We start from the raw sequence: 25,727 nt of genomic DNA on the forward strand, positions 1-25,727 counted from the left end.
ATATTCTTGATTAATTCATTTTTAGTGAAGGGAGCCTCAAGCACAGGGTATCAAAGGTTCAGGGAACCAGATTAACCCTTTGGAACCTTTCAGCAACATAGGGAAAATGGCAAATTAGCCAATTAGTAATAAACAAGAACATTAGTAAAACAAAAAGGAGCAAGAAATTACAGGAAAATTACCACAAAATTGGTAAAAACTACCTGATAATTATCTTACAAGATACAAGAATACTATATGTGATTATTAATATAACTATAATAATAATAAACACATATAGTATTCTTGTAATTTATCTTGTTACATAACATTTTAAACATAATTACAATTAAAATGATGTATTTAAACACCAGATCAGTGATGATGGATTGGTGTCAGATTTTGTGTTTTTAAATTCAATCCTTTGAAACTTGAGCAAATTAATTTGATGTCTTTCAAAAGCATAGGAAACCAGCGAGAAATTACTAAAAAAACTTACCTCAAAATGACAAAAAATTTTAGCCTCCTGCCTCCTTCTTGTGTGGTCTCAGCTCTCCATGCTGGTCCTCAGTTTGCATGTGCCTCAAAGGTTCATGAAACATGACAGGGGGAAGTGAAGACAACGGAAGCTAGCCACAAGTTGCCACCCATCCCTTAAAATAAGGAATTGCCCCGTATGTTAGAAGGAAAGGATGCATGAACAGATTTGTAACGTTTTCTATGTTGCAGCCTAAGGTCTGACAACCAGAGAAGGAAAAACACGCAGGCAGTGCCAACGTATTTCTCTTGTTAGTCACCTGAAAATTGCAGTGGTTTACAGAGTGGTTTCCCTGAGTTATACCTAAGTCCTAAAATTGTATATTTATCATTACATCAAATAATATAATTAAAAAACTACATTGTTATCTACATTTGTGCGATAGTGCATTGTTTTGTTCACTGAAGGAATTTTGTGTGTTGCTTTTGCGGAGTGAGTGGTCTTACTTCCTACTAACGATCTTTGTTGCAGTCAGGAAGAGGCGTGTCAACTGCCTGTGGAGGTAGGAAGTGTGGGCAACTTGCTGCGACGCGACGGCTACTTGTGTTTGTTTGAGGAAGTGGACAGCTAACCTCTTCTGAGACATGTCTGCTAGGAACCCGGGAATGAAGCTTGGTAAGACAAATGTCTTTAGTCATATGTGTGCATTAAGGTTGAACTCTTGTCCAGCTAGTGCTTGGTCGAGAGCAAAACACGTGTGCTCCTTCAGGAGCACTTGCCGTTACCTGACTTTGCCATATTGCTGCTTGACAGAAATAGCTCATTTTCTATATAGCAATATTTTGGTTGCAGCTATCGCCACTTTCCACTGATTCATGTTTAAAGACACGGAGCAGAGCAGACTGCTTTGTAGCTCCTAACCAGTAATGAGTCACTCCCCGGTCCACCTGTCCATTTAATGAGTAACATGTCTCAGGTAACTGACCTCACACTGAGGCATTGGTCCAACTGCAGCGCCACACTGTGCCATGCTGTCATAATGTAAAGTCCAGTTATAATATTGTGATAGAAACTGTTGTTCGTTTTGCACAATAGCCACTGAATAGCAGGTAGACACAGGTGTTAGTAACGACGTGGTCCTGCTCTCACTGGACTCCTCATGTCACATCACACCTGGGCTCACCTGCTGCTTCATGCCAGCTCTGCTCGGCTGAAACAGCTCAGGTGTACATTAACAACACTGTAAACTATACTGTCAGGCTGCAACATACTTTACTCAAGGGTAGAGGGCTAGAAAAAATACTATCAGTTATTTTTAATGTTAGTTGAAATGCTCAGCATTGCTTCTAAAATGTGCAGTGCCACATAATGTACTTTACATTTAGTAATTAAGTAAAAGGTTGACATGTGTTACTGTTTACATACAACAAGATTTTACACCGGTACTTTTATCTCTTCTTCAGTAAAAAAAATAATTGTAATTGTAATTTATAGTCAAGCATCACTGATCACTGTTTGTAATTATTATTATTATTATTAGTATTATTTTTAATCTATTGCTAATTTTCAGGTTGAGCGTTGTGGATTTCATGGGAACTTTAATTTTTCATTTTTTAAATTATCTATCTATCTATCTATCTATCTGTCTATCTATCTATCTATTACTAATTTGCTTATTACTGTTATTTTCTCATGTTCTTGAAAGAAATTTAGTGAATTTGCACAGATTTCATATGGTTAATTCAGACATCCTCTATGACACATAAAAATTTGTACCAGTGATTATTTTAACATAATGTTTTTATCTAACGACTTTGAAATTATTTGACCAGAATGATACTTAGACAATCCATAATGAACTTAAACCAACATTTTTTTCATATCAGAGTTACTTGGGGGTCCAGAACATGAAAAAGTTAGAAAACCCCCGCTGTAACACATTGTGTTGTAATCTACTGCACAGTGCATAGTGATGAAGTGCACATGATGCTGTCATGCTGTGACCACAAGCAGTTAGAAGCCCTCCTAACTGGTAAATTCAGGACTCATGACCCTGATCATGTGATTGCTGTTTGAACCTCTCTGTCTATCTGCAGAACATTAGCAACAGTACAGCAGTAAACAGTAAACATTCATTTGACTATGCATAGGCGAATCATTAGGTGCCATGATGGCGTGAATAACACAAAAATGTCTGTGAAATTGGTGATGGCAGTTATTTGTGTGGCAGTCCGGCTAACATAACCACTCTGGTCTGTTCTGCTGAACATGCAGTGCATAAACAATGGTGGCAATATTACTGCTGATATTGTAATGGTTTGTCAGTCCAAAGGTGATGTACTGTATGCATTTTTTTTTTACAAACCAGGAATGCAGTGTGTTAAATGGCTTTCAGAACACTGACAGAAGTGTTTTTAATTACAGTCTAGCTGTTTGCATGTTTTAGCCCATTTGCTATATTGCATGTGTACCATCACCACTGACCACAATGTTACTCAATGTGTCTGTTCTTTGGAACTCAGGTTATCACCCTACCTTACACTCTCTGCTGCTCTGGTTGTTTGTGCCTGGGTTTAGAAGTCATGGACCTCTGGATTCAGTTTGTTCAACAGTTTTTTTTTCTTTTTCTCTACAGGGTCAATATTCTGGCAGAGGTGTACATTATGTTATGTGTGGGTCTCTGAGTGCAACAGGGAGGAATGGTGCCAGAGTAACTGCCACCATTTGATTTTAAAGGAAGAGGCAGCCAAATCTACACCTTCTTCTTCACAATGTTTGCTTAGTGTGTCCTCTGGTTTTGATTTTCTGAGCAAACAATGCAGAAATGCAGTGTTGTTTAGAGACAACATTGAAGCTGGCTTCTGTTGTTGCAGTTTCCCACCAGTAATTGGGCGCAATCAAAGACATGTAGACTTTTCAGATCAGTGCAGGTATTAAACTATATGACCACACCTCATTTAAGCAACTTTGACAAAAATAAACCTGCCTTGGATGTCCCAAAGCTCTATACCAGGGGTGTCAAACTAGTGCCACGGAGGGCCGAGAGGCTGCAGGTTTTCATTCCAACCGAAAACTCCATCAGGTGATTTCACTGATCACCCCACCTCCAAGCAAAGAGAAGGAACTAATCAGTGATCAGTATCAATGAGAGTATCACCAATTGTGCTGCATAAAAGCTAGGGTGGAGAGAAATAATATGAAAATTTTACAAAATGGGTGAATTGTTCCTTTATTAAATGTTGTTGAAAATAACCCACCACAGACACAAAATGAAGCTGCTGCCTTTCCTTCCTCTAACTTTGTCTGTTGTCTCTGTCAGACCTGGAGTGGGTGTCCAAGGTGAGAGTCAATACCCAGGCCGTCCTGAAAAGAGCACAGCACATCCAAGGACGTAAGCTGGCCAAGAAACAGTGGCAGGTACCAGCCTTGGGTCAGCTTGCATCCATTATGTGGGAGAAGTATTCTGGAACATGACCCATTTTGTAAACTCTATGTGGAACAAGTAGGTTATGAAGAAGTTGCTGAGTAATAGTAGAAACATATCCCTTTTACCAAGGCATAGAAAAGAAATCTTTTATTTTCATTTCACATCCACAAATAGAAAATGCTTGTTGTCTAGTTCAGATGTTCCAAAAATGCCAATTCTAATTTATTTACCCATTATTTAGGTAACCAAGAAAGGTATATTTTAGCTTCAGTTGAGAGTTGAACATTGCCTTTGTTTCATATAATTGATAATGCTGTTGAAATGAATATGAATGAATATGATGAAGTAATAGTGTGCAACATATTCTTAGTAAAATATGCCTGTTTTGCTGCTCTCTGTTGCTGATTGATAGACCACTGATAGTTATTGGACATATAGCTAGTTGTTGAAGGCTTTTACTTAATTTAATTTTATGAATTTTATTTTCTCTGCTAAACACATGGGGCTTCATCTATAAAAGTGCATAGATACAGTTAAAGGGTATGTTCATAGTAGGGATTTTCACCAGATGATTATTGTGGCCAAAAGAATCCACAATAATGATATTATTGTGCTATCTATAGAAAATTTGAAAAAAAAAAAAGCTATCAATCATATTGATCTTTAACTTCATTTATTATGCATTTGGTCTTTTTTGGCAAATGAATTACACTCAGAATAGAGAATAGAGAGAGTCAGGTGTGTGTGTGGTGTAGGGGTAGTGAAACAAAGTGCAAACAGAAAGAAGCAGAAAATATTTAACAGTTGTTGGATTAGTTACATGATATTATTAAATGAGTATTAACATGTTATTAACATTTCATGTTTTAAATATCGTGGTTCTTGTCAATAAGAGTGTGTCATTAGAGGGAAGAACATGGGCTTACTCAAAATACTTGGTTTCATCCTGAACGAATGAAAGTTTTTCTTTTTTTCTTGCATTTCTACATTATTTGATAGTGAGAGTCGGGAGAGACAGAGACAGAGAGGAGATGAGTTGCGCAGTTTCATTTTTCCTACTAGGCCGGAATGTACTTTGACAGTCTTGACTGTCTTGAACTTGTCTGTATGCTGCTTAAAAGTTAGAAGTGAGTTGATTAAATGTTAATTTGTTTTTTCCAGTCATTCCAAATGTCTGAACTTGAATAAAAATCTGATGTGGACCTTTGAGTAATAAGCATGAGAATCCCCCTCACAATGCGTGTAAATGTGTGCAGGAATTTCCTGCATTTAAAGTGCTAGACTTGCAGGAATCAATGAAATTATGCACAATACCCACAATCCCACACTGAAAGTCAGGCCCTGAGAATTTCAAAGAGTTTAAAGAGTATTTGCCTCCGTGTTTTTGCAGTCGCATCACCATATGTCATGTCTCCTCCAGGCTGCCTGGCTGCTAAAGGCTGTTACATGTATCGACCTGACGACTCTCGCTGGAGATGATACACCATCCAACGTCCATCGGCTGTGTCTGAAAGCCATCCAGCCTGTTCGATATGACCTCCTCAAGAGCATGGATATGCATGACAAAGGTCTGCTGCTTACCATAGCTGCTGCCAGGCGCTAGAGATAGGGTTTCAGTGAGGATGTTCACTTCAGCTAGACCCTGCTGAAAACCTAGACTTAACAAATATGGCCGGTATGTTTTGTCTGTCTGTCAGTTCGCCTGCTTGTTGTTGTGATGGAGATGATAAATATGAGATTCAAAGAGATGATTTAATCCTTTGGGTTAAGGAGTGGCTTGGTACTCCTTTTCCACTGAAACAAAAAAAGAGCTCCTGCAACAGATGCCTTCACACACAAGGGCTGAACAGTTGATTAAAATATTACTGAAATCTTAATATGGCCAAGTGCTGTGTGTGTACCCCTGGTCCTGCCTGTGTCAGCTAGCCAATAACAGGCAGGTCATTGGCTAGTTGTCATTATCTGTCCAGAGACAGATGTAATGTCCTAGAAAGTTCAGAGCATAAGTTACTGAGTGGCAGCGGCAGTTGTAAGACCTTCTGCTGAAAGTAATGGTCAGACAAATACTTATATATCAATTATTAGAAGTCCTATTGGAAAATAAAATATATGAGCAGAAACAAGGCTTTGATTGCCAAATTGTGCAAATATTGTATGCATAGTCTCAAAAATGTCAGAACAGGAGTGAGTTAAAAAAGTGTGTTTTTCTGCCTCCGTCCTGAATTTTTGGGTTTCAGATGTAATGTCTATGAGGCAGAGGGCTGGCAAAGTGGGTCAGCTGCCTCTGGTCAGTTAGGAATGAGAAAGGTCAGTTGTTGCGTTCTGGTGTCTGTCTCCTCAGGCCTGACAACCTGGAGCCTACAAATAATGATAATAATAATAATAATAATAATAAGTATGCAGAATAGTAATATGTGTCTGCTTTGCACATAACTAGAGTATTTCAGCAGAAATTTTGAATGTGCCTGCTGCTCTATGTGCATAGTTTTTTTTTTTTTTTTTATGCAAGAGAATGAGATGTGTTTACCTAAAGGCCAGCGCATAACTAGTATGAAAGAGAATAAGATGTGTTTGCCTAAAGGCAAGCACATAATAGTAACAAAAATAAGTTGTAAATAAGATGTTTTTGCCTAAAGGCGAACAAATAAATAGTAAGAAGTACAATTTGTTATGAAGGTAAAATGTCTGACAAAGAAAATGTGTGACATAAGAATAGGGATGTATATTGTTAGGATACTTATACCAATACCGCTTATCGATGCCGGTACTTATCGATACCCTTATCGATACTCTTATATTTAATTTGGTGTAAAAAAATAAAGATGTGAAAAGAATGTTTAAAAACCATGTTTTTTAATGATATTAAATATCAAAGACAAAGTTCAAGGGGCCGGGGGTAACACCAGCACAATCATGATTCATGAAAACACTGGCAGGCTACAGCAGCAAGCAACACAAAGAATAACAGCTTATGTGACTTATTTTCCACCTCACCATCCAAATCTAAAATAGGGTCTCTGCAGTAGGGTTAATATTGAACACAATATTAACTTAAATATTTAAACAATATAAATACAAGTAACATATGGTACTAAAAAACTCGTGCCATTTGTGTGCAACTGCGGGGGAGGGGGGGGGGTTACAGTCGGGCTGCACGGCCCGCTCGGGATCCGCGGACCTGTAGTTGTGGACCGCTGACGTAGATTATCAAACACGGAGCATTGTTGGGCTTTTAAATAAACTCCATGTGTGTCAGATGTTTCACTAAATTCGACGTGTTACCTCTCTTGCATGACGTTGCTTTAAGGCGTCTGTTGCATGTTGCAGAGTCTGCATCCTCCTTAGACGTGAAATGTAGCCAAACCTTGGAGCGTTTTGCCTTCAGCATCTTTATTGATCCTCTCGCTATCAGTTCTGATCAACAAGTGTGCGGAGTAGCGGCACTGACGTCACGTTCAACAACTGCAAGTTGACGCCGGAACACAGTCACACCAAACTTATCATTCTCAATAAAATCGTAAATCGTACTACATTCACAGTATCTGTGAAATTAATTGCAATATGATTTTCCTTTTTTTTTTTTTTTTTTTTTTTACCATATGGTTCAGCAATATCACATACACAGAAACCCAGGAGAAATCCTTACTATCTTCTCTTCATTAAAATTCATTATCCATTCTTAGTACTTTGACAACAACAACAGGAAAAGTGACGGGCAGACTGTGGTCTCTTCTTGTTTTCTCATTGGTAAAACACTTTTCTCCAGTCAGCAAGCTAAACCATAAAAATCTGTAGAAACCATCATGGACAGATGACATATAGCTGTGCAATAGTATCTGAGGGTGCAACTTTTCGAGTCAAAAATCAGAAGTAATGATTTTGATCTTGCCAGCCTAGCACTGGTCCTCTGGCTAGACTGAGGGAAGACCTCAGAGCACCTGTTCAGTCCAGAGTGTCTCAGCCTGTGGAGGGCGACACACTGGTTTGTCACATGGTTGGTTTCTTGTTCACAGCTTCTATCTGTCTTGACTCCCAGGAGTGACCACTGCTGCAGTCTGTGTATATCCATCTCGTGTGGCAGACGCTGTCAAATCACTGAAAGCAGCCAATTCCAGCCTTCCTGTTGCCTCAGGTACTTCTGTGACATCAGATCACACTTACAGTTATTTACTGCTCCTCCATGGCAGAAATGCGTAATGATCTATAAAAGAAGAGATCTATATCTATCTATATCTCAATGTAGATGTAGATAAATAAATTGATTAATATATACAGTATGTGCCCATATGTGTGCATGTGTGGAGGTTGCCGTTCTGACCACAGATGGTAAGGGCTCCAGCACAATGTTCATGTTGTTCACTAAAACTATGAGGAGACTAGGATTCGCCAACAAAACTTTTTCCAGAATGAAAATAATCAAACCACTAACAATAGGCTGTCAGCACTTTGTGCTTGGATTCCTAAGAAGACTTTGTACTTAAACTTGGTTGACACTATGTTTTCATCCCTACTGCTTCCGGTTCCAGTGGCCACAGGTTTCCCGGCAGGCCAGACACCACTGAAGACCCGCCTGGAGGAAGTCCGCATGGCTGTGGTTGATGGTGCCACCGAGATCGACATTGTCATCAACAGGACTCTCGCCCTCACAGGACAGTGGGAAGGTAGGCTGAGCATGGCTGCAAGATGTAGACAAGAATGTTCCCCTCAGTCAAACATCCCCCAAAATTCACATGAAGTGTTCACTATGAGATGATAATTTTCATAGCAAGTATGTAATAACATATCTATATATCTATATCTATATCTGTCTAGATCTGTATATCTACCTATCTATATCTATATCTATAGATATATATTAAGATTTGTGGGAAGTTCAGTAAAACATTTGCCTGCCTATGTTCCTGAGCTCTACATAAATCTAAATTCTGCCACACAGGTTCACCAGGAGCTCCGCTGTAGAAGCCAGATCATCCTCTTATGTTTACAGTATGGCTCTCAAAAACATAGTTCTAACTGAAATATGAGCAAGTTAGAAACATGCTTTAGAGAGTATCAAATAAGGAAACTGTGGTCTAATAGGTTTTGAATGGTGACTGCTGAATTTTCATAACTGTTTGAGTTACAAAGTAGATCAAGTTCACTGGAACTATTTTCCAGGTCTACATTGTTGCCATGTAACTTCTAAATTTGATTGATTCTGTTTTTATTTGTTTTTGGCATTTTTGCCTTTTTGTTTAACATTTAACAGTAGAAAATTATTATCTTTTGCCAGTCACAACTTTTGCATGCCCAACAGGTACCATGTGCCCAAGATAGAGGTCAAAATAGAGAAGCAGGCAGAAACATAATATGATCAAAGAGTCAAGTCATTCCAGTGTTAACAAAGGAAGTCCTACAGTGTTTTTTTCTTGTTCCCAAAAGCAGATCATTGTCATTTGAAGATTTGTTTTAAACTAGGTGATGAAAAACAAATATCATGCGTGACTGTGAACCAGACTAAAGAGTACTCAGTCTTCAGTATTTGAGTTTTTTAAATTAGCACAGGGGATAATAACATCAAGTCCTGTGTATTGATGAATTATAAGAGTCATTGTCTGTCACAGACAGACAATCAAAATATTTAGTAAAATAATCACAATTATTATTTTGTCATAAATGGGCAGCCTTGGCTCACAGATTCTTCTTTTAAATTCAGGAACCATATTTATTCATTTCAGTCCAGTTGATAGAAACACATTGTTTTGCAGTTCATTTTTCTTTTCTTGCAACATGTCATTCATGTCAGGTTGGATGGAAGCGTCCAGTGAAGCTGTAAATGAATCCAACTTTTAGTTAGATATATTTGCTGTTTCAAGTCTGAGAGCTCCCTAACCCTAACCAAGGAAACAACTGTTCTATCAAATTCCCATCAAGCCAGCACTCACATACTGTTTTTGAGTAATATAGTACAAGTGAGTGTTTTATGTCTCTTTCTGCAGCCATGTATGATGAGATCTGTCAGTTTCGAGAGGCTTGTGGTGACGCCCACATGAAGACCATCTTGGCTATCGGGGAGTTGGGGACCTTCACCAATGTCTACAAAGCCAGCCTGGTGGCCATGATGGCTGGTCAGTCTCTCTACCATTCCCTGTGTAACAGTCAGGCTTTACTGACCGTGCTTCCATTTTGAACCCTTTCGTGCATGATGACCACTACAGACAAACATTTAAAAGCCTTTTAAACATCTACATCGGTGTTACCATGTCCAAGCCACCACTGAGTGTACTCACCCAAGACTTGTCTACATTTTCCTTACAGCATGTCTTTTTGACCTGTGACATCATGAATTGATTCAAATGGCACAGGGCAGGGGAGATACCTGGGGAGTATCTGTTGAGTTCTTTAATCCTAAGTTAATCAGACAGGTAATAAAACATGTTTTTCAGCTAAATAAGATGTAATTCATAGGTTTATCCAGATTTTGATAACATATTTACTCTAGTTGTTTGTCTGGCTGAAAATTCATCTGTCCACTGTAGTGACATCATTCAATTTAATTAAACTTTACTGCCATTATACTTAGAAGGAGCAGTAACATTATAAATACAAATAAATATAAATAACAGATGACTACTAAATAGTAAAGTAGTAAATAGTAAGTGCTTTAAATTGTAAACATCAATAACAAATGTAAAAGATGCAGTGCAAATCTTTAAATGTGAAGCATTTTGCCTATCGGGTTTTTATATGCATTCAGCCATTGGTTTATTATTAACGCAGGAAATGTGGCATACGGTATATAAAATAATGTTATCATTTTTACTTGGATATGTTAGTAGTCACTTAGGTTCAATATGCTTTTATTCTAGCACATTGTTATGTAATTCCACTGTAATACACTTTTTCCATTGTTTTACCGTGTGACTACACTGGGTTACACTGTAGTCCACTCACATATACCTGAGTAGGTTTACCTATACATGATGCACTATACATGATACATAATTATGTGTGATTGGGTATGCCTGTGCATGCTGACTTTACACCCCTAAACCTAGCCTTGGAAGTACTGTTTGAGTCAGTTGCTGTGGGATTTTAGTTTGGAAATTACTTAGTTACTTTTATACCACACATGCATGGTGTCTGTAACTCCTTGAAAAGAAAAAATGCTGAATCTTTAGTTCTTTCTTTCTTTTTTGCTAACATAATTTTATACTCCCTCACAAGTAAATCAGAAAAAAAGATTATTTTATGATTGAATAATTCATGCATGAATGAATTAAATCCAGTTAAGGGCATTTGGTTTAATAAAGGTGGTAGATTTGGGATGAGAGTCAGGATTTGGATTGTCAATCACAGTCAGGCAGAATTTGCTTACTCCACTGAGCTGTGTAGTTCCTAGTGTTCTCCACCTTGTGGTGCTGTTGCACAAGTTTCTTCCTCTTGCTATTTGAACAGGCTAACCTGATGAGTAGGAGCTCTCCCTCTCACATGCACACCCACACATACACTGTACGCTTAACTAGCCATCACATAATAAGCCGATTACAGAACCAAATTGTCAGGGGCTCTGATAGAGATCATTATTAAAATGCATTGCTTTTGTCGCCACACTCGCTCCTTAATCTCCCCTTGTTCCTATGAATTGCGTATGAGATTCCTGAAATTGAATGATAATTTCACCTATTAATCTCCGATGCAGGCTATTTTACTCTGCTGTTCCCCGGCAGTATCCCCCTGCCCACGCAAATGAATAGAGCTTCATTACCGCCACCCGCGTTTAATAACCGTTATCCATTATCTGGTAATTAAGACTCCCCATAACGAATCTTAAGGATTATGCCAGTTTGAGAAAGAGGGGGAGAGAGAGTGGAAAAAAGACCTGACTGGAAAAATACATAGAACATGTCTTTAATGAACTGGAAAATGTTCATCTTGTTCTGTTCAGTAATGAACAGTCATTATACACCAGGGAGGCAGAAGGGATGATTTTTTTTGCTCTATACCAGTCCACAGTTTGTGGTTCATCTATAAAGAGCGTCATTTCATCTTCTATTTTTATCAGGAAAGCTGATAAAACATAATTGCCTCTGAAGGAAGGGCAGGAAAAATGAAGGTTTTTATTGATGAGCAGGCAGCCGCCCTCTGTTAGCCATCATCAGCAGCATATGTTCTTGTCTGGCCAGGGCACTCTCTCAGAGTAATGCCTTGTCCATCCACTGTCTGGACTCCTTTCAGCACTTACACACTAGTATTCTCACCTAGTGTGGTGCATCACCTTGACTATTTTGGCAGCACATTTCACATTGAATCTTCCTGCAGCAGTTTGAATGTGGAGAAGCTGAATAGAAAGCATATTGGCATATAGACTGATAACTACAGCTTGAAAATGTCTGCTGGACCTTATTACTGCTCTGCTCTGTGTGGAGATGTGTTGAGGACTAGATGTCACCTTTTTAAACCTTACAGGGTCCGACTTCATCAAGACGTCCACGGGGAAGGAGGCTGTCAACGCTACTTACCCCGTTGCCATAGTGATGGTGAGAGCCATCCGTGACTACTTCCTGTGTACAGGCCACAAGGTATACAAGTGACACATGCTTTTGTGTAGGAACTGAATATTTCCTGGTTGATAAGGAGAAATGGTGTGATGAGGCACAGATTATAGATCAAGTGTGTAAAATTCTGTCATTATTTTCTTGTCCTTACTGTATTCTGTGTCCCTGCTGCAGCCATAGGATTTCAAAGAGCACAGAATCTTAATTCAGCTCAATTCCAGGATGGGAAAATGTCAAATACGACAGCTAAATAACAGTTATCCACTAGGTTCATATATGGCAATTAGACAGAGCTTGATCCCTCAGAGTAGTTTTGACCCAATATTTGACCAAAACTAAATTGTTTGGAACCTAAAAAGTTGGTTCCAGCTGGAACCACAAAATAGTAGGACCTCAAGTGGGAACCGTGATGACTACAAGAGTGGGCCTGTATAACCTTTCAGGAAAAGATGGTGGAGACAGAGGAATCAAGGAGCAGTAGTGGTCTGCCAAAGAATCAAAGCTACTGCTTTCAATTTGGATATCCCCTAAATATCAGGAAACGATGGAAGGGAGTACTTCAAATGTTAATCGTCTCTTGAAATTGCTGAAGTGTTGGTGAAGGCTGTGTTTGTTAGAGCCCAGGACCAAATTATCAACAAGTAAAAAAAAAAACTGAAGGAGTACAGAGACTCCAAAAAAGCTGGATGGGGTGATTTGAGGTAGTATTATGCACTGCTGGATAATGTGCTGGATCATGTTTGGGATTTTTGCTCCTTCCCCTGTCCCTTTAGGTGGGCTTCAAGCCGGCAGGGGGGATCCGGACGGCCAAGGAGGCGCTGGTGTGGCTCACCCTAATGAAAGAAGAGCTGGGTGATGACTGGCTCCACCCACATCTGTTCCGCCTGGGAGCCAGCAGCCTGCTGGCCGACATTGAAAGGCAGGTGGGTAACCAACACACACACACACACACACACACACACACACACACATGCACATATATATTTGAGAGTAGAGGCCCTTTTAGCACATGTCTCATAATATAGCCAATTATAACTAAAAGCAGCACTTTTGGCGTTGTCAGAATGTAACAAGGTGTCACTAAAAACAGGCATTTATGTAACCATTTTTCATGTTCCTTTTCATTTACTTGGTCTGATCTTAATTTGAATTAGACTATTTTTATTTATTTTTTTCAGAATCTTTTAAAACAGAGTAGAGGGCACAGAAACTTGAAATATCTTTTCACCATCAATGAATAATTAGCTCATTAATTCTGAGACATTAGTGTAATTATTGTAAACAGCCAACACCATGAGTGAGTAGACCTGACCTGAGCTTTCTCCATGGCATTTTACATGGTGTAACCCCGGGTTAGACTTGGAGGCAAGGGGTGCCCTTGTGGCTCACCAGATGGGAGCACGTGCCATGTGTTAGGGCTGTTCGAATCCAACCTCGGGCCATTTGCTGTGTGTCATCCTTTCTCTTTCAACTGTGATGGTCAAATAAAGCAGAAGTGCCAAAAAAAAATCTTTAAAAAAATCTTCAAGATTGCTTTATAGCACAAAACAGGAAGGTGGCGCTGGTCTTCCAAAGCAAACACAGCTACAAGCCAATGGGAAAAAAAACAGAACAAAACAAGAAAAACATCTCCAACATGTCCTCTTCAGGGAGCTAGAAGGGAAAGAGAAAGCCACAGGGTTTATGCAAAATGTTGAAATCTTTAGTTGCACTTGCAATATCACTACCATAGAGGCTACCATTTGCTCTCCACTAAGCTCTCACTTGCACACTGATTATACAAAGGTATCACAGATAATGTGATGCTGATTGACTGTTAAAAGGATACATATAACACCTTTAATTCACTCAAATGTAATGTTTTGGGTTTGTTTGTTTGTTTTTTGACAGATTTATCATTACGTGACTGGGCAGTATGCAGCCTTTCACGAGCTCCCTATGGCATGAAGCTGTGGAGATCCCGACCAAACAGAACCACAGGTTCATCAGACAAGGGGATCACTGTTCATTAAATCTTAAGGGCAGCACGCCTCTCCTGATACCGGACTCCAGAATCCAGTGGACTTTATTAATGACCATTTAACATGACAAGAGAAAATAGGTTGCCTAGCCATAGAGTGCATGAATGCACTCATATACAAACACATACATACTAAAAAATGTGCAAACAGCTGCTTCACCTTTACACTATTTTGTTGACATAAGAAGCCATCTGTCGGTTATGATGAAGGAAATGCTTACTTACATCATGTTTGCTTCCTTTTAAGTGAAGCAGGAAAAACTGCAAAGATTTCTTAGAGAAAATGAAGAGTTAAGAAAATATTTTTTATCAGTGTTCTCTCATTTAGATAATCAAATTATTCTAATTTAAATTTAATACTTCAGGAGCTCTTATCAGAAAAAGACACTGTACTTCACAAAAACCAATAAATGTCAAAATACATTGAAACCTCTGTGCTGACTTTTTTGTGAGCTGTGGTTAATTTAATGGGATTGGTCACCCATTTAGGGGGGAAAAAACAGACTTGAAAAATGGGGTGTGTGTGTGTGTGGGGTGTACTATCATAGTTTTCAAAGTGGGGGAACTATCCCTTTAACACATGGCAACCACATTGTTATATTTTAATTGTAAATGGTATCCTGGTTAGAAGTTGAGCAGGTAGCACACATAGGCCTCTGGAGAGTCTGAGAGCTTCCCATCACATCCTGGATGTCTTTGGTTTCCGCCGTCTGTGTGATTCCTGTGGATAGTGCTCAAGTCTCCCACCTGTCCCAGCAATGTGCGCTGAATATGTTATGGAGGCTGCCTTTGTTCTTAATTTCATTAGTGGGAAGCGCTGCCAACTCAGAGAATGTTGGGGATTAATCAGGGGTTAAGTGAGTTTAAATGATCTGATTGAACAACTCACAAATTTGAGGATGGAAAACTTTCTTCTCCTTTCTTTTCTTCTTTAATTAAGATATCACAGGCCTTGACCTTGACTGAAACAGAGGATAAATGAGTGAATTAATTGCGGCAAGAAGGGGATATGAGCTTTCAGGAGAAAATATAGGAGTGCGTTGGGTTGAAAACTCACAGGAGAGGGATCGACTTCAGGACACTGGTGAATGGGATGGGAATGAGGCCATGCTCATTTTCTAATGAGAAGGCAATGGCTTGGCAAGGTCAAAGGGACTCTTATTAAAGAAACAACCATTTTAAAGAAGATTATGATGTAATGGACTTTTGTGTGTATGATAGGCCTGTGTCAGTTACACATATCTATATAGGACAGATGATGTTCTAAATAAGTTAAATAAATTCACTTGAAGAAGAGGACATTATACTGTAGGTATACAGCATTATGTATACCTATAAAATACATGGCTGAATTTGCAACACTAATTTTTATAGTGCAAGAGCAGGATTTAATTTGAGTCTGAGTTGCGTATAATACTATCATATTAGAGTTTTTTTTTTTGTTGTTGTTGTGGGGAGTAATACAATTTATAATGCCACTTTTAGTGTAAAATATGATACAAACTGTTCCACAACATAGCATGAAAATATTTTTTTAGGATCGATTTAAAAACAAACAAACAAGCAAACAAAGAAAAAAAAAAACCTGAAAGAAAAAGCTTTGTGAGGTGTGTGCACTGAAATGATGGAGTGAGCGCCTGTTGTCTGGGTCTTGATGGATTAGTCCCACTTACATAAAGGCATGTAGATCATCTCAAATCTGGACCATCGGTCAGCACAATGCCACTTGATAAGACAGAGGCACCGAGGCTGGAATTGGATTGATACCCCTGGCCATCCATATAGATCTCTATCAAATAAGCACACACACACTGAGACTCAGTAGACTGCTACGGGACCATTTACACACTCAAACACTGACAATCCTTGTCACTGTAGCTCAGAATTGTCACAGTATAAACTGAGTAATGGAATTGGGGTAATCACACTTTGGCCAGTCACTCAAACTCAAACACTTCCTCAACAATTACTTAGCTCGCTCCATGTATGTGTGTAACAAAAAAATATTCTTTCCTGCTTAATATTTTAGCCACAGCTAGATTCCGTTGGCAAAGCAGTTTTTTTATGCATCAAATCTAGAATTTATCAAGTTTGCCCAGTGCTGATGAGCTTGCTCTCACTAAATCAGCGTTTGTATGGAAGTGTGTGTGTGTGTGCGCGCGTGCGCCTGTGCGTGCGTGAGTGTGCGTGCGTGAGTGAGTGTATAGCTGCAGTGGCAAACCATATGTGACATCAGAATTTTTTTGCTGGTTAATGTTTTACTTACAGCTAGGAATGCAGCTTTGCCTTACTGATGTGGAATTGGTAATGTGTGAAGAATACACAAATGAAATATTTTGGCAAACAGGCTACTGTACATACCAATCCATAGAAGGACTTATATGACAGAAAGATCAAAATATTAAAATGTTAAACAAATAACAAAGAGGAAACAAAATGAACTGTGCAATGTGCACTAGTAATAAGTATAAGTAGTCCAACTAGTAATAATATAGAAATAGACATAAAAAAAAGAACTATCAATACAATCTGATGCTCAATTAACCAGGACTTGGCATCCCCTTAAAAGTAAAGCAGTTTGCAGTTAAGTTCAAGGATCAGATCAGAATTTCAAGTTCCAGGTCTTTGCTTCTTTCACAGAAGAAGCTGTCTGACCAAAAGAAGTTTTGCAGAATGAAACTTTATAGTTGACATTTGAAGCTGCTGTGGTAGATCTGCTACAGCCCTGCAGTGTAAATATAATTGCCTGAGGTGCCAGTCCATTTAAACATTTAAAACAAATTTTTACATAAGGAAAATCAATAAAATTAGCAAAACTATAAATCTAACATTTACTTAAAATGTGCCAATGATATGGTACCTTATTTGCTGTTTGTCAAAGATTTTCAAGGGCTGATTGTAAAGACACTATGGATTTGATTACTGACTGGCCTGGAACCAGGTAATTAAACCATAGGACAGGTGCAAGAATACTACTGAATTTAGAAACAGAAAGGTATGATCAAATGTCAAGTAGTTACTTGTTTTAAAACAGCTGAGGTAAACCTTAATCTGTTTATGAATCTTCTTTGCATAGCCTTTAAAATTTAACTTAGAATCTAGAATTATCCATAAATAAATCTATTGCTTGTAAGTGAGCTCATCTTTAATTCTAATCTTAAAGGATTCAAGGATTTACATCACACTGGACTCATTTTTCCACAGCCTACACTTACACTTATATTCAATACAGAGAGGCTTTAAATGAGCTACAGTTAGGACATTGTTCATATTCTGAGTCCTGAAAATTCAATTCTGTTGGACCTTTCAAATTTTCAAAGCCCAAACCTCAGTGTATGCTGTAGTGTAGGTGCAGAGCATGAGGCGAGAGCTCTGAGCTGGATTGCAGTTGAACTGGAAGTGAATTGGATAGTCTGTTGTTTGACAGTTGGCGTGTTATGCTGTAACTCCAGCCTCCTACAAGTTCACATTGGTTTGGACGAACAGCCACCAGCAGCCGGGGCTGAATTTGTTATCAGGCCGGTGAGCCAGTCGCTCACATGTGACAAATCGTCTCACTCAGATTGATTGGTATTCTGTTGTTTAATTCATCAGCGTTTCTTTACCCTGAAGCAGGTGTGAAAAACGACGCTTTCTAAGCCACGGACGTCCCACACATGGTTTATGATGAAGAAGAAGTGGCCGGACATGGGACAGTGTCAGTAATAGCTTGACTATCCATTATTAGCCGGAGCTCTGATTTGTCATGCTGGTTGTGGCTTCAGAAGAAACACATTGTACATGGTTTTCTAAATATCCCAGGATCCAGCTTCTCTACTCCCCTTCACACAGTGATGCATGATGGCATGATGCATGAGTGTGACTGATATTTCCCATGTCCAGTGGGTGAGGTATAATTTTAGATTTAGTCAAATTGTATGAAAAAGAATGAGAACATCAGCAAAAGGTAATTGATTTTGGAAAAAAAAAATAAAGAAACAGCCTGTTAAAAAGTGAGAGTTTGAAATGTAATGAGGACCTTTTAAACAAGGTCACATATTCATATTCATGAAAAAATAAAATTATACACACACACACACACACACACACACACATATATATATATATAATCCCCCCCCCCCCATCTTTCCCAGAGCATCAATAAATCTGGTCTTAACAAATTCATAGTGCATCAGGAGACATGTAAATAAATCTTGTCATTTCACATGAAAATATTCTTCTAATATAAAATGTGTGATATAGCCACTATACATAAATAATCCTCACAAGTATTAAAATCCTTAACAAAACTTATGATGAATTTTTCCTTTGGGTTAATAAATTCTTCAGCTACCTCCAAGACCGCAGCCTATGGTGGTTAACATGCTGTAATGAGAAATGCATAGGGTGGAATGAGGACATAGTAATGTCCCATACTGATGAACAATGAACATGTCTCCACCTGTCTGCTGTGATGGATAAGACCAGGCCAGCATTGACTGGGACTGTAATCAGTGGCCAGCACATTGATTTGTCTGGTACAGTGTTTAACAGAGGAATACACCTCTTGCACCAATTACATTAAGCATAATTAAGAGACACTGGGCCCTGCTGCCACAGTGTAATGAAACCCATTTCTGTATACAAAAAGAAAATATGTGCACGTCTGCCTATTTCCATATTTAACAAGTAAGCATGTCTGCCACTAATGGTGCATTCCTCCCTCTCACTTGATCAGTAATAATTATGATTCTGCAAATCTTTTTTTTTTTTTTTTTTTCAAGCACTGACCGATTGGTTTTTACATGTACACTTCATTTATACTTTCAGATTTTTCTTTAAGAAGGCAGCATGGTATCATGTGTGATGTACGGTAACGCATCTTTGGTAACACAGCTGACAGGACAAGCAAGAGCAGCAAAGCGATTCACAAGTGGGAGTGGTTGCCAATTGGGCCATGCAAATGACGACTGGTGGTGATGAAAGCTCTCGCTTCTCAAGATCAAGACAAAATCTGTGTTGCCGATGTAACTGTGCTATGCTGTTGCTGTGAGTTAGCAAGGAGGTTAAGCAAGCATTACAGACGAGGAATTAGCTTGTAGCCAACAGCACAGGGAGAATCAGAAACCTGCCTATGAATTTGAAGGTTGAAATCGACACTCATTTCGTTAGATTTTCGATTTAGAATCGAAATTGTGACAGAAAGAGTAGTAGTAGTTAAGTCGAGTTAATATCCGTGGTCCAGAATCTGCAATATAGAGCACAACCAGAAGAGGGCGTGGCCACGTATCAACCAAGTTGTCTGCAGCTATATGCTGAGTTAGAGGACACCCCAAGGCCCACTTTGTAGAAACTGCACTGCAAATATGCTACACTTACTACAACGTGCCCTTTAAAGTCTCCCTCAAGAGCAAACACAGGCGACAGTGGTGAGGTAAAAAACTCTTTTAACAAGGGCCAAAAGCCTGGAGCAGAACCTGGCTCTGGGTGGGCGGCCATCTGCCCTCGAGAGAGAGAGGGAGAGAGAGAGTGAGAGAGAGAGAGAGAGAGAGAGGAAGGAGCAGCACATTGCAGGACATAGAAACATATGCAAGTTGGACATAGGGCTGTATAGTAATATTAGTGGTGATAATAGCAGTAATGACAACACTAATGATGGTCGCAACAATGGTAATAATCATGATAACAATAATAATACCACTTCTGATAATACTAATAATAGGTCTGATTGTAGTGGGACTGAGTCATACTAATAATTGGAGTAGTAATGATACGACTAATGACAGCGAAAATACATATTGTAGAAATGGGTGGGTGCTTTGCCATCATGGATGCAGACTCCACAGCTCCAGAGACAGAAATACCTGATGAAAGCGACAGAGGAAGAGATAAGGAAGAGGAGGGAGCACAAAACTATGGGAGAGAGAAGATGGCCAGTTAGTAAGAGGCATTAAGGGAATGGAATATGGATATGTGAGGAAGGAGAGGGGAGACTGAGAGCTCAGCACATCGCAAAATCTTTTGGCCATGATGTGCCAAAAATCAGCTACCTCATTCTTTGTCCACCAACCTTCCCACCAAATTTAGTGGAAAAGCTTGTGCCAAGAGTAACTAAACCCCGAACCCTAATCTCTGTGAAAGTAGGGTGCCTGGTTTCTGGTGGCAGGTGTTGTCACCACCCATAGAGTCCAACAGGTGATGACATCACCTGTCACCAACGACCAGGCTCTACTTTTCACCAGGAGAGGTCAGGGTTTTTAGTTACTCTTTAATATACTGTGATATGCCACGCCCACATCCTCTTTTGGCGCGGCTTCCTTATTAGAGGATATCTGCACATGCAGTATTTTCTGTTTTCTTGCCCCAGAAATGCAAATAAGAAAGCATATTATTATTATATTTGCACAGTGATATATCATCTTCTCACTAGACGTTTCTGCTTCTAATTAGCTAACATACCTCCTGTACTCTGGCAGTATGTGATTCTGATATTTATGTAAATTACAGACAACCATTAGCTGCTAGATCTGTCCATGTTGTTGCAGCAACTGGTTGCCAATAGAGGCTGATAAGTCATAATTTACTTAATGCCCCTTTAAATACATAATACTGCATGGCTTCCTTATTAGAAGACATTTGAGGCAAGCTGCACATCTGCATGTTGGAATTGGCTGCATCTTTAGGCAAAGATCCAATATCCATAAAGCTTTGATCACAGATGGCTCAAATACTCTACTGTCATTAACAGAGCAAGTCTGCACTTAGATATCCGAGCAGAGCCTAATTCAAGGTTGAGGCAGGTGAAATTCAGAGGGAGAATAATTGGCCCTCAGACTGCAATGATATTAATGATACAATTAGAGCAGGCCTTTGGTTTCCTCTGTGTCAGAAACAGGTAGTGATAGGTGATGCCGGGGGACTTCACTAGTGTCAGTCCGATCCTTCTGATGCCTTGCTGATCCCACAAAAGCAGGAGGCAAGCACACACTCACATAGGCTCATTTCCCATGGTGCACCCTGCCTTTGAGCGCTGACCTTGGTTGGAGGCTCCCTTGTGGTGGAGAAGAGATAGAATACATGTTTGAAAGATCAAAACAGACCAGGGCTCACCTGTCTCCACAGACACTGGCACACAGAGTTTCACAACTCTTATTCATTATAGAAGTTGATCACCATTGATTCAGCTCAGGTCCAACTCACAGGAGCGTGTGTGAAAGGCAACAAAATGACACACCGTTTACTGTGAACGCACCCCAAGATTTCATGGAAATTATTAGACTGAGCTATTTTTCACTACCGCTTGATTACACTTCCAGCTGGGGTTTGACTTGAACTGAGTTGAAAAACATAGTTTTTGGAAAACATTGTTTTCCAACTGCATTAGAAAATCAGCACCCCCTGGATTTCACAGAGGTTTGGGGGGGACTGTTTCAGCATAAGATGCCTGTTTTCATGACATTACATTACAAAAAAAAAAAAAAAAAAAATGCGAGGCACGTTATGATAGTTCTGTTCTCATGTTTTCAAAAAAGTATTATTCATTAAGAATCTAATGCAACTTGTTCTAGTGAGAGCAAAATACCAGTGTTCTGAGTGTTACCGTACAAAAAAATTAGCTTTATTTGAAAATGAAGAAGAGCATCATGGGCAGGATTAGCAAATTAGCCAGATAACTTTCAAAGTGTTACAACATATCTCAGGTATTCTTAGCAATCAACACAGATGACTGAATTATATTCCTATATCTAACATTCAGATTCAAGTCACTATTAACAGGACACTGCAAAATCTTCTCCACAGTTATACACAGTTAGAACTTTAACAACCAAAAAAATAACAACCAAAAAACTTTTGGAGCTGAACCTGATATTCCTAACAGCAAACACAAAATTATATCAGTTTATTAATATGTCAAATAAAGTGTAGCAGACAGCATTTTTAAAAACACATTTTCGGATATATGTGGCAAAGAAACTGCTCCGAAGCCTCTGACTGCATTATTTGGGGTTGGTGCAGATGACATTCATTTAACAGCAAATCAAAAACATATTACTCTATAGCTTTTCTATATTACTTGCCAGAAGTTGGACCCCACTTAAATGGAAGAAACCTGTGCCACCATTCTGCAAATGCTAGGCTGAGGAGGTGATGTCACACTTGAAGCTTGAGCACTTTAAACACATAACCCGAGGCTCTAGCAAAGACTTTTTTTAAAGATCCGGCAGCCTTTTATATCATGTTTTGCATAAAGACTTGACTAATTTCCCCAGCATAATGTTCAGCCTCACTAAAATGTCATCCACCGCCACCCACCCCCCCTCCCATTTCATTTGTATTTTTTTCACCCCTCCAGGAGTGTATGGATTTTAAAGTTGTTCATATTGTATTGTTTGTTTGTAAAGTTTGGGAAAAGAATTCTATCTATCATTAAATCTATCAAAAATCTTGGATGGAAAGGTAAATGGCAATACAATCAAAAACTTTGAGATACACACACTTCCCCAACAGTAAAATTTGTTGGATTTCTGAGGTTATTTGGGCCTGGTAGCAGATTTTTGCCACTGATGCAATCTATCTCAAGTGGCTCTGGTTTGGTTCTAAACTTCACCTGTGAATCCTCCAGCAATAATCTGAAATTCAGAATACTGAAGTTGATGCATTTATTTATTCAGCCATGTTTACTCAGCCCCATATTTCCTCCAGGACATGACTGGAACGTCTCTCTCTTCAGCGTGGGAGGTTACCTGAGGGATGTGCACTGTGTTTCAGTCAGGCTTCTTTAAAGTATCAGCCCTTGTTCTCACTGGCAAGTTGTGTGGGGCCTTTGCTGGGACCACTGCTGGGGAGACTTCACAACGGTTTCCCATAGCAAGAGAGAGGCTTTCTTATCTATTTTGGATGATAGAGCTGCACAGCATGAAAGACCCCTCGGCCCAGGTGGATGTCCCAGGTACAGAGGCCAGATAGGGTGTTGGATAGCAGGGAGAGTTGACAGAGACACAGTTAAAAGTTGCATAGTACTTGTGAACTTTGAACTGCTGAAACTACTTCAACCCAAGGCAAGCTCTGAAACTCCGGATTTGGGGATGCAAACCGAAGAGACCGTATACAGAATCGAAACGGGCCTGATGAGATATCGCCTACATCTAATCTCAGCTCAGAAATTTCAATCCCGGCTGACCTGTTGAGAGTTAAAAACAGATCCCAGATCCCTTCACAGAGAATCATCTGCATTCAGCTCAAGGTTTGGGTCAATAGCATAACCACTGTGAAACACAAGGCACCACTGGGATAGAGAGAAATTTGATTCATGGCCTAGTAATATAAATCTAGAGAAATCTCTGTCAAAGAACCATGGACAGAATAATTGTTTGCAATGGGAAATCTCAATGGAGTCCTCAGAGCTCATTCTGAGGCTTTTGAAGTGAGCACTGACATTGGAGAAACTCAAGGGCGGGGAGGGAATGGGGGGCCTCTCAAATGAAGAAAGATGGAGCTGCATTCTCTTCAGAAATTATAAGCAGTGCTTTCAAGATGCCCTCAAGTTTGTGAGAATAAATGGAGGTGCGGGGAGGGGGTGTCCTTAAGCAAAAGGAAGACCTGAATATCTGCACTTGAGGAGATCATTAAAAATGAAACAACTTCTGTTTGCAAACTGGGAGAGTGAGATGGTCTGAACTGCAAGGATTCAGCAGAAGACCTTGTCATTCCCTTCAATACAGCACAGCGGCATAGCAAAACAGAGTTGGGAGTCGGAGAGAGAAACATTTTTTTCCCCTATTATAAACCTTGATAAAAAGAAAGAAAGAAAGAAAAAACTTTGTTCACTCTGGAGCACATTAACAGCCTTGAATTTGTTATCAAATGCTTTGATGCTGGCAGCCAGCCCCCCCACCCCCCCTCCCACACACACACACACACACACACACACACACACACACACACACACACACACACACACCAACACAGCACGCAACACATAATGTGTGATGCTGATTGCCTTGTTGTGGTCAGGAACCAGCTCCAGCTCCCTGTGCATGCTGGGGAAAACGGTAGGGAGGCTGATTAGAACTGGATTGCCCTTAAGCTTCACTTAGACCTATTCTCCTCTCCTGTTGGCTTCTTTGCACTTAAATTGGTTCCATTGTGTAGCCATGGCACAGGATTCAATAATGCCTTGACACAGTGACTAACCAGTCTCTTATTTCTCTTACAGCAAAATCAACACGCTGCTTGCATAATGCTTTATGCACTTCAAGGATATTACACAAAGTTACATGAATTCCACTGAAAGGCAACATGGTATTAAAGGACCATATCAGTGATTTCAAATGTTCTGCCCATATTCCACACTTTCCCCCACATTTTACATCACAACAAACCATTTTGCAAATCATGCAGGGATACTAAAGATTTCACAACATACAATCAAAAACATACAATCAAAATCAGCCAAAAATTTGAATTTTTGGCTGAAACAGCCACTTTATAATGTTCTGCTTCTGGAAGCTAACAAAGTCCTCACCAGGCATAAACCACAAAACTCATAGTTTGATGTGTGTACCATTTTAGGAAAACTAACACTTACATTACAACACTTACATTGATGGAATACTGGTGTTAAGAAAGTCTGAAGTCTCTGAAAGTTCAGTTTCATATTGTAGTGGAATGAATGGAAACCAATGGCTGGATACACGGGAGGGAGTTCTAAAATGCAACTGTTTGGGAAAATATTAGCAGAAATGTGTATATACTTTTGATAGATATTATGCTGAACATGCAGAATTGCTGGTATGGTCCTTTGAAATTACCCAGATAATAATGCTAAAAGTATTGGAAACAAAGAAAGCAATTGTAATGGTTCTGTATGGAGAGCACAAAACAGCACACAAGAAAAAAAAGAGGACAATACACAAGATGATGCTGAAAAAAAGAAATCTGTCATGAAGAAAACACAAGCCTTTTCTTATTCTAGGGGTATATTAGGAAAGAGCAAACGACTAATGATTAAACAAATCCATGCTAGTGAATGCATCTGCTGGGAATTTAAAGAAAACTTTTTCTATCAATCAAGGCTATGACAGAATTGTCACAGCCTCTTTGAAGTCAGCAGCGTTATCCAGCAAGGGACCCTGAATGAGTAAATAAAACATGCTGCTTTACTTTGCCTTTGCCGGTTAATAGGGCGGCCCCGCTGATCAAAAGAACATTAGCTTTGATTAATCAATCAATGCCCTGGTGGCCTCCGTCCTGTCAATTGATCTGCTGGCAGAGAGATCGCTGTATGGAGGTCAGTGTTGAGTTCAG

The 25,727-nt window shown here is 39.4% G+C and overlaps 1 protein-coding gene across 1 annotated transcript; it reads left to right on the forward strand.

The window, feature by feature from the left end:
* Positions 1-979: 979 nt before the first annotated feature.
* dera (deoxyribose-phosphate aldolase (putative)) lies at positions 980-14,866 on the forward strand. Its single transcript, XM_030046351.1, has 9 exons — positions 980-1,132; positions 3,777-3,874; positions 5,305-5,452; positions 7,921-8,016; positions 8,411-8,545; positions 9,863-9,991; positions 12,333-12,445; positions 13,195-13,344; positions 14,312-14,866. Exons 1-9 carry the CDS (start codon positions 1,102-1,104, stop codon positions 14,366-14,368), a joined length of 957 nt encoding a protein of 318 aa, XP_029902211.1. The 5' UTR covers positions 980-1,101; the 3' UTR covers positions 14,369-14,866.
* Positions 14,867-25,727: the final 10,861 nt, after the last annotated feature.

Source organism: Myripristis murdjan, chromosome 23 (genome assembly GCF_902150065.1).
Source record: "Myripristis murdjan chromosome 23, fMyrMur1.1, whole genome shotgun sequence".
Lineage (NCBI taxonomy): Eukaryota > Metazoa > Chordata > Actinopteri > Holocentriformes > Holocentridae > Myripristis > Myripristis murdjan.

Bases quoted from the DNA above. Each gene is read 5' to 3' on its own strand.
- dera (XM_030046351.1), top strand. From the start codon at position 1,102: ATGTCTGCTAGGAACCCGGGAATGAAGCTTG. The intron at 8,017-8,410 runs GTACTTCTGTGA...TTCCGGTTCCAG, and splicing joins CAGCCTTCCTGTTGCCTCAG to TGGCCACAGGTTTCCCGGCA. The intron at 9,992-12,332 runs GTCAGTCTCTCT...TAAACCTTACAG, and splicing joins CCTGGTGGCCATGATGGCTG to GGTCCGACTTCATCAAGACG.